General features: G+C 35.1%; 1 protein-coding gene across 1 annotated transcript in view; it reads left to right on the forward strand.

The window, feature by feature from the left end:
* Nucleotides 1–9,504, forward strand: part of LOC141299016 (uncharacterized) — a 28,716-nt gene extending 19,212 nt beyond the window's left edge. Inside the window, exons 2-13 of the mRNA XM_073829296.1 lie at nt 515–568; nt 689–721; nt 3,267–3,299; nt 3,672–3,704; nt 3,980–4,009; nt 4,097–4,129; nt 4,249–4,281; nt 7,686–7,715; nt 7,836–7,856; nt 8,054–8,071; nt 8,168–8,206; nt 9,257–9,504. Of these exons, the coding sequence (XP_073685397.1) occupies nt 515–568; nt 689–721; nt 3,267–3,299; nt 3,672–3,704; nt 3,980–4,009; nt 4,097–4,129; nt 4,249–4,281; nt 7,686–7,715; nt 7,836–7,856; nt 8,054–8,071; nt 8,168–8,206; nt 9,257–9,300 (401 nt within the window). The 3' untranslated portion in view covers nt 9,301–9,504. The remainder of the gene's footprint in view (nt 1–514; nt 569–688; nt 722–3,266; nt 3,300–3,671; nt 3,705–3,979; nt 4,010–4,096; nt 4,130–4,248; nt 4,282–7,685; nt 7,716–7,835; nt 7,857–8,053; nt 8,072–8,167; nt 8,207–9,256) is intronic.
* Nucleotides 9,505–10,127: the final 623 nt, after the last annotated feature.

Below are 10,127 nucleotides of genomic sequence, written 5' to 3' on the forward strand. Positions count from 1 at the left end.
CAAAACTGAGATATATACATCATATGAAAGCTCAATAAATAAGCTTTCTATTGATGTATAGTTTTTTTTAGGATAGGACAATATTTGGCCAAGATACATCTATTTGAAAATCTGAAATCTAAGGGTGCAAAAAAAATCTAAATACTGAGAAAATCACCTTTAAAGTTGTCCAAATTAAGTTCTTAACAATGCATATTACTAATAAAAAATTACATTTTGATAGGTTTACAGTAGGAATGTAACATGATCTTTACTTAAAAGAAAAATCTATAATTTTGAGCCATACAATGTGTTTTTGGCTATTGCTACAAATATACCCCAGCGACTTAAGACTGGTTTTGTGGTCCAGGGTCACATATACATTTTATACAAATAATTAATGAAGACAAGTCAATATTAAACATTCAATTCATCCTAAATTATAGCATTTTGTACATTATCTGCCTGTGGAGTAATATGAAAACTGTATGACAGAAATTAAACGATAGGCTACTTGTACTTTTTGTGTTTGTAGTGGTTTCAGCATCTCTGGAATGTGATGAAAGGACTAAACTACCAGAGGATCGAGGTAACACTATTTTCAGCTTCTTATGCACATTTTTTCACTCCAACTTACTATTACAGTCAACGATTTAAGAAAAAAGATAAATGCAAACCAAACATCAGTTCTCTGTTTTGTCTGCCTCAGCGTTTGAAGAGAACAGCACGACGCCACAAGCAGGTGGGTCATTATTTCCCATGCCAGCCCGACTTGCTCTGCGTAACATCTGGTCATGTTGGAGGTCATTGAAATGACTCACTGATAGGACTTAACACCAGACAGCCTCTTCTATGTCTCTGCACATTTACTACATGCTTAAATTCTAAGAAGCTGACCTATGGGGTCAAATTTCCTTCAAAAGTATTGCGCTCACAGATCGAAAAATAACAAGCGAGAATCAAAGATTTGAAAACGCATGTAAAAATATATCGCACGCAAATGAAAATTAAATGCAAAGACATTCAGAAGAATAAAATACGTGGACACAAACTGAAAAATAATAAGCACAAGATAAATATTTATACACTTGCACGCACAAATCTGAAACGTGAATTCACAGTTATTCGATTCACTCTTAAAATCGTGTTTTCTGCTCACATTTTTAGTTTTCGTACGTTTACGCTCTTTGCTCACTCGCTCTCGGTTCAACAATCTGCGCTTGGTTTTCTAAATGTTGCGCTCCTGGTTTCATGTAAATGAGGGCGGGCTCTAACATCACCATTGGTTCACCAGATGTGATTGACAGCCTCCTTCTCTAGCCAATCGATCGAAGCGCAGAAGTTGACGTCACTCCAATGCGTGACGGATGATTCCCGTCAGGAAAATGCTGGACAGTCTCAGTAAATTTTCCATAAGTATATTTTTTTATGTTGAAAGTTGCACCCTTTTTACACTGCGGTCAAGCCAGCCGCCACCTGAATTCTGCTGCACGTCTATTTGTGGTATTACGGTACAGAGACTCGAAGCAGTCAAAAAGCTGACGAACATCTATATTCAGCGGGTAAAAATCAAATGTGCCCGAAAATAAGGGGAAACTATTTTATTTAAAAACATATCAATATTGTAGGCTTCATTAAAAAAGATACAATTTGAATATACTTAACGGTGTAGTTTTCTTGAGAAATAAAGTCATATTGTACATGTGTTATTAAAATTCCTTCAGAGTTAACATGAACACTTCAATAAATTATTTTTTTCTGAATGACCGTATTTCTATCTTTGTCAGCTTTCATGAGATTTTACTGTAGAATTTAGCAGAAAATAAATGGCAAATTCAGTCACTATGCATTACCAGTTCTTCACATGTATCATTCAAAATCCTTCATAGTTAACATGAAAATTTCTATTCATACTTCTTCAGAATACTCAAGACTCTGTCTGTGTCAGTTTTCATGACATTTTACTATAGAATTTAGCAGAAAATTAATTACAAATTCTGTCACTATGCATTATAATGCATTAACGTTTGCATCTATATCTCATATTTTCTAAAAGCTAAGGGAGCAAAGTGTTTTTAAAATCAGTCAAATTATCTAGTTAATACAAAACTCTCATCAACATAAATTCATATAACATAATAAATGTTAATATTAAATAACCACAGTTAGTCTTTAGATAAGACCAGTAAATTACAATACTTTATCATCAACCAGGTAAAACTTCCTGATCATGTTTTCTTCTGGATTATTTTGCTATAACAAATGTGTTTTGCAAACATACATTCAGCAACCAAAAGATCAGAAGTAATTGTTAAAAAGTGAAGGATCAAGAACACAACTAAAGCAAACATTGATCACATGAATCTAAACTTCTGTTCTCAATCATAATTTAGTCAATCTGGTCAGTAGTGAATGAAGCTGGTGCTGCTGTGTGTGGAGCTGTTTAGTCCTCCTCTGCTGAGATCTTCAGAGATTTATTGTGTTTTATTTCAGTTGATTTCATCTGAGGCTGTGACTAAGTCTGTTATAGCTGTGTTTCTGTTTGTCTCTTCTTTTTTTCTGTTTCTCTTTGCTTCATTAATTTTGCTTAACATTCTCTTTAAGTTCATCTCTGCTTCAGTGTTCAGTTAACACTGTGTTGTGGGACCAAATACACTCTGAGCATTGTTGATAGATTTTATAAAAAAATAGTTTTTTTTTTTTTTTTTTTTTGTATTGCATACAAAATGCAAATGCAATACAAAAATTTACTGAGACTGTCCAGCATTTTCCTGACGGGAATCATCCATCACGCATTGGAGTGACGTCAACTTCTGCGCTTCGATCGATTGGCTAGAGAAGGAGGCTGTCAGTCACATCTGGTGAACCAATGGTGATGTTAGAGCCCGCCCTCATTTACATGAAACCAGGAGCGCAACATTTAGAAAACCAAGCGCAGATTGTTGAACCGAGAGCGAGTGAGCAAAGAGCGTAAACGTACGAAAACTAAAAATGTGAGCAGAAAACACGATTTGAACACGAGTGAATCGAATAACTGTGAATTCACGTTTCAGATTTGTGCGTGCAAGTGTATAAAAATTTATCTTGTGCTTATTATTTTTCAGTTTGTGTCCACTTATTTTATTCTTCTGAATGTCTTTGCATTTAATTTTCATTTGCGTGCGATATATTTTTACATGCGTTTTCAAATCTTTGATTCACGCTTGTTATTTTTCGATCTGTGAGCGCAATACTTTTGAAGGAAATTTGACCCCATAGCTGACGTCTTTTCATATCTGTTTCCTCAGAGGAGTCGGAGTATGAGGCTGCTCATGTGAAAGGTAAATGTGGAACAAATCAAAATGTGTGTTTAGGGCCATTTACTCAAACTCAATCCACCTTTTTTTTTCACCTTTTTCTACGGGCGAGACTTCCGGTTGATAAATGAGAAGAATAACGCACAGTAAACGATAAAACAGTTTGCACTACAAACCAGCGTGTTCATAATTAAAATAACACATTAAAATAATATAGTTAGACACACCAATTTGCAATATCAAGCATTAAAACGAGTTTTGTACGGCTAAAAATAGCTGGACGCTGATGAGACCGGAAGCCTCTTGCACATAGAATTTAGTAGCTAAATAGGAACAACATGTAAGGTTGACAAATATCTCGATTTGTTATAATGTAAATCTTCTGAACCCTAACAGATGGAGAGACAAAGGCAGTGACAAACGATACAGGTAAACAGAATGATGTTTTTCAAAAAAAATATACATTTCAAAAGATATACATTCAGTACCTGACATAGACACGTAGAACATACTAAATATTGCATTGCAGTCCCCAAATATATAGGCCTATATAACATAGATAGATAGATAGATAGATAGATAGAGAGAGAGAGAGAGAGAGAGAGAGAGAGAGAGAGAGAGAGAGAGAGATAAAAATGAAGGTGTGTTATTATATATTAAATACTGAATTGCATTTGATGAATACAAACATGTATATATTACAGAGGAGGAGGGTGATGATGAAGACTCATCAGGTAAAATATTTCTGTCTGTTTATCTTCCTTTTGTTGCTGAAGAACATTGTTGATGAACATTGACTCATATTTGTGGTCATTTTACAGAGAGAAAATTGCTTGAGAAGGAAGATATTCATGGTAAGATGACACATAATTGTTACCAACCAAATGCAGTTAGCATTATAATTGGTAAATTATAATTATGAATAATAATAATTATAAATTTGTCTGATTGTACTCTGTTAATAACCTTATAGATGGCGAGAGAGAGGTGCTAGCAGACGCTACAGGTAAAGACGATACACATTCAGTACGGAACATACTACAGTTGAGGTCAAAAGTCTACATACACTTTGCAAATTGCAAAATATGAATTATTTTACCAAAATAAGTGAGATCATACAAAATGCATGTTATCTTTTATTCAGTACTGACCTAAATAAGATATTTCTCATAAAAGATGTTTACATATAGTCCACAAGAGAAAATAATAGTTGAAATTATAAAAATGACCCCCTTCAAAAGTTTCTTAATACTGTGTTGTTACTTGAATGATCCACAGCAGTTTTTTTTTTTTTTTTTTTTTTTTGGATAGTTGTTTATGAGTCCCTTGTTTGTCCTGAACAGTTAAACTGCCTGCTTTTCTTCAGAAAAATCCTTCAGGTCCCACAAATTCTTTGGTTTTTCAGCATTTTTGTGTGTTTGAACCCCTTCCAACAATGACTTTATGATTGTGAGATCCATCTTTTCAATCTGAGGACAACTGAGGGACTCATATGCAACTATTAAACAAGGTTCAACCCCTCACTGATGCTCCAGAAGGAAAAATTATGCATTAAGTTTTGAAAAAAAAAAAAAAACATTTAAGATCTGGGTAAATTTAACTAACTTTGTATTCTGGAAAACATGTATCTTCTGTAGCTCCCGAAGGGCAAAATGAAAAAAAAAAAAAAAAAAAAAAAAAAAAAAAATATTTAGGCAAAAAAATGTACAAATGAAAAAGTACACATTTTCATTCTGTTCAAAAGTTTTCACCCCCAGCTCTTAATGCGTTGTTTTTCCTTCTGAAGCATCAGTGAGTGTTTGAACCTTCTGTAATAGTTGCGTATGAGTGCCTCAGTTGAGAGACTTTTGTATGATCCCTTTTATTTTGCAGATTCTGCAAGGTGTATGCACACTTTACATAAATAGAGAAAATCCTCATTTATAATGATTTAAATTCACAAAATGTTTATTGCTGACTAAAATGAGTTTTAAAACAATTTACTTCAATAAATTCAACATAATATGTCATAATTATGTCACTCTTATATGGTTTTATCTGTTGGATATGGGACAATGAGGACCGCTAAGATAAAACAGGCCAAATTACCATATTATGAAGGAAATATAAATCTCTGATGTGTTTAAAAACTAGCCAAAATTTAATGTTAGGTTAATAGAGTGTTTTCAGAATGCGTCATCTTTCGGCTATATTGGCGGCACTAAACATAAACAATGCCACTGAACCTAACAAAACCCGCATATTTTGCTGATTATTGCTACTGAAAATGATCAATTATTGTTATGTTTTGGGCTGTACTAATCATTCGGACCGGGAAAAACATTTGGAGTACTGTAGACCGCCAAAAGTTATAACAAATCAAGGAAAAGAGTGCAAAGACTGTCATTTGTGGTTGGCCAAACTGAACCAGGCTTTCCAGAGCAAGATTCTTGACAACATTTGTGTTTGTTCTTATCATTTCTGGTCAGGTAGGTGAAATATTAGGCTAATATCTTAATTAATACTGCTCGTATGTATCTTTACCACATATTAACTTTAGTTTGGCAAAATAGTGCACCCTTTCTATGGGATTTTTTTTGTGCCAATAATAATGAACGTAACTTTATAAAACTGAACGTAACTTTCCAAGAAACGATCAAAAATATGCCACTGCAAAAGAAGAAAAACACAATGAAAATGAAAAAATGAACTCAGTCGCACGAATTTAACATGCTCTTCAAATATGCTTCATTCTTTGTTAATGATTTTCAAAGAATCGTTTTCGCGAATCATGGATTCTGAATGCGTTGTCACAGCTTTCGCTTCGCAAATTTTCGTTTGCTGTTTTGGCACAAACCTCTCGTGGGGGCGGGCTTAACAGCGATCTACTCTGATTGGCTAATGAGCTTTTGATGGACAGTTGCTCTCTGACCTGGATCAAAGACTATAGAATACCATAATAATGAGCTCCCAGGAGAGACACGGAGCGGCATCATCTTCCACTAACAGCTTGTCCCTCAGGGCAGCTTCGACGATCTAAAACGCTTAACGTGGAAAACGCTAAGCGTCCCCCATAGATCTCTGTAAGGAAACATCTTAACGTGGTTTAACGTATCTTAACAACGACTGGGGAAAACCAAACTTATGTCAAATATTACTTATAATAAGTACTTGCTGCTGTCAAAAGAATGAAATCTCATTAGATCTCTCTATATATGTCTATGTTGCGAAGCGTAAGCGAAAGCTGTGGCAACGCATTCAGAATCCATTGCTGCGTCCCAATTCGCATACTATCCGTCCTAAATAGTATTCGAAAATAGAATTAGTATGTCCCAAATCGTAGTACGTTTAAAAAAGTATTCCAAAGATTCCCGGATGGTCTACTACTTAACTTCGGAATTCGAAGTGCGGATCAGTGCACACTCTAACGGCTAATATTGCCCAGAACACATTGCGCGGTGAACGAGGATTCGATTAGAACTACAAACACGCATAAAAAGTGTTAAAAAACTACAAACATGGAGGATATGCGCGACCAACGGACAGGTAGAGAAAGGGGTTTGAGTGATAAATAATCAGTGTGTAACCTGATAAAAAATATTTTTAAATGTTATCCGCGTTATATTTCATGTGCAGCAACATTATGAACTTTTATAATGATAGGTTTGGTCGTTAACGTTTAAATGCATAATTATGCAAACACAAGAGCAAAGTTCTCGGCATGAAAGACTCATGAAGGAACGTGCCTCTTCATTTCTCTCTAATATGGTAGGAAATTAAATTAAATGAAATGTAGATAGTGTTAACTGTGATGATTGACAGGGCAGTTTAAACAGTGACAGGATTAAGGTAACTAAGCAACAGAGCGTCCGTTAAAGACACAGTTATGACGAAGTAGTATGTCCCAAAGCTTGCCTACTATTCTGCTACATACTCAAAAGTATGTACTTTTTCTTCACAAAAAGAGTACATACTTTCAGGGCGTAGTATAAGTAGGCGAATTGGGACGCAGCACATGATTCGCGAAAACGATTCTTTGAAAATCATTAACAAAGAATGAAGCATATTTGAAGAGCATGTTAAATTCGTGCGACTGAGTTCATTTTTTCATTTTCATTGTGTTTTTCTTCTTTTGCAGTGGCATATTTTTGATCGTTTCTTGGAATGTTACGTTCAGTTTTATAAAGTTACGTTCATTATTATTGGCACAAAAAAAATCCCATACCTTTCCTGCTTACTAAGTCCTTCTCTATATGATTTAGCAGCTTCCACACATTTTTCCGTGGTTTAGACAGCATAAATTAGCAAAACTTTACCAATAAAGTCATGAGACGTAAATAAAAATCATTTTCTCTGTGTGCGTGTGGACAAAGTGTTCTTTTACTCAGCCGCATGTGACCAAACTCTTACTCAATGTTTGCTTTGACGTAGGAGCGAACATCGGAAGTGACGCGCCCATAGGTAGGTGCAGCTCGATGGAGATCCATTCATAACCACATGAGGGCGACAATGCAGACTTTCCTTTGAAAAAAGATGATGTGAACTGACCGCAGCTTGTGATGTGTGATTTTGTTTATTTAGATACAGACTCTGAGGACCACAGTAAGTACATTAACTCAAATCACAATATAGTGCAAAGACACCTGGATAATGTTTCTTTCGTGTTACTTGACTTCTATGAATGTATAAGACAATATTAACATTATATATGATGATTAGCCTTTTTTACAGGGGTTATATTGCTGTAGTATTTCCCTGACTTATCTGAAGTTATATAACACATGTCTCTTATTGCACAGCCTCCCATCAGCAAACAGGTAAACGCTTCACATTACATTATTTGTATTCATAATTAAAGAAGAGAACACTTAGTAGTCTAAGTTGCGTCACTATTGTGTTTTGTTGTTTCCTAGAACACAGTGAGCAGGTTGAAGAGCATGTGAAAAGTTCTGGTGAGTGTTATTATATCTGGTAAAATAGTAACTATTAAAAATGTAGTAATATATAATTATATTCATTATGCTGTTATACAGTGCCTTGCAAACGTATTCATACCCCTTCATTTTTTCACGTTTTGTTGCAGCATTCTGTTAAACTGCTTTAAATTACTTTTTTTTTTTTCCCACATCAATCTACATCTCATACACCATAATGACAAAGCACAAAACAGGTTTGGCAACAACTTTGCAAATTTATTAGAAATAAAAACTGAAAAGATACCGTTGCATATGTATTCATACCCTTTTCTGGGACACTCGAAATTTAGCTCAGGGGAATTCATATTACTTCTAGATGTTACTACACTTCGAGTGGAGTTAAACTGTGGCAAATTCATTTGAATGAGTATGATTTAGAAAGGCACACACCTCTCAGAAAAGGTCTAACAGCTGAAAATGCATATCAGAGCAAAAACCAAGTCAAAATAACCGCCTGTAGAGCTCAGTGACAGACTTGCGTTAAGGCAATGATCTAGGGAAGAGTTCAGAAAAAGAATCTGCTGCATTGAAGGTTCACAGAAGCATTATCCATAATGGAAGACGATTGGAACAACTAGGACTCTAGAAAATGTCAGCCAGCCCCCATCCAAACTGACAGAGCTTGAGAGGTGAAAAGGTGAGGCAAAGAATGGCAGATAATTGTCAAATGCAGATGTGCAAAGCTTGTCACATCATACCCAAAAAGACTTGAGGCTGTAAAGGTGCTTCAACTATGTACTGAGTTAAGGGTATGAATACTTATGCAATGTACTCATTTCAGTGTTTGTTTTCATAAATTTGTTCAATTAGCAAATCTAGTGTTTGCTTTCTCGTTATTATGGTGTATGGAGTGTAAATTGATGTGGGGGAAAATTAATTTAAAGCAGTTTAACATAATGCTGCAACAAAACAAAATGTGAAAAAAAAATGAAGGGGTATGAATACTTTTGCAAGGCACTGTATATGTTATATAACAATTTTACTTTTAAAACATTTAATTTATATTTATGTGACCTTTCTTTCTAGAGGATTCCAGTGATGAAGAATACCATGGATATTATGAGTATTAAGACTGTGTGAAGCATCTGTGTGGAATCCGTCTAACATCTTCTAAACCTAAAATTATAATAATCTTGTTTTATAAGCATGTTCCAAAATGTCTATCCTACTGTATGTACAACCTGGACAAAAACATGCCTTGTGACCTTTCACACAATTTGTGATGGCTGCTTTTTTTTTTTTTTTTTTTTTTCAAATAAATACTGTAAACACTGGCTGGTGTCCAGCGTTCATAAATGGTAGTCTGCAGGTGGGTGTAATAACAGATGATTACACATGGCTTCTTAGAGGCAACAGTCTGAGCAGCAGATGTAGGTAGTGTTAGAACATATCTAGGCCGGTTATCCAGGCCAGCGCCGTCTACAGTCCTTGGGTGCTCATTTGAGCTTTATTTATATCATCTGCATTGTCCCAGCTTATTTTTGGACCAAAGATGCATCGTTGCCCGTCCCCAAGTCCCACAACCTGAAGAGGACAAGCTGTTTTACTGCTTTTACTACAGAAGACGACTCTTAAACTCTTAAGAAATACTTTGTAAATGGTGAGGGAAATGTTGATAGTTTGGTTGTAAATGTCTGATCTGATATGATAATTATTTTAATGGCCAAATCTATAGTGTTTTGCCGTTTTAATTAAAACAATCTATTAGGCATCCTCTGGTGAAGCAAGGATGCCTAATTTTGACCTATTTACTAGGGGGGAAAAACAGTAAAAAGAATATAAATCACTTGTTTTGCTAAAGTAACATCCAACAGCGACACCAGCCCATTGCATTTTAACCATAACAGACCCCATGGAAAGTCGCTTGAGAGACTCGCGATATGATTGGATATGACTG

This window comes from Garra rufa, chromosome 23 (genome assembly GCF_049309525.1).
Source record: "Garra rufa chromosome 23, GarRuf1.0, whole genome shotgun sequence".
Taxonomy (NCBI): Eukaryota; Metazoa; Chordata; class Actinopteri; order Cypriniformes; family Cyprinidae; genus Garra; species Garra rufa.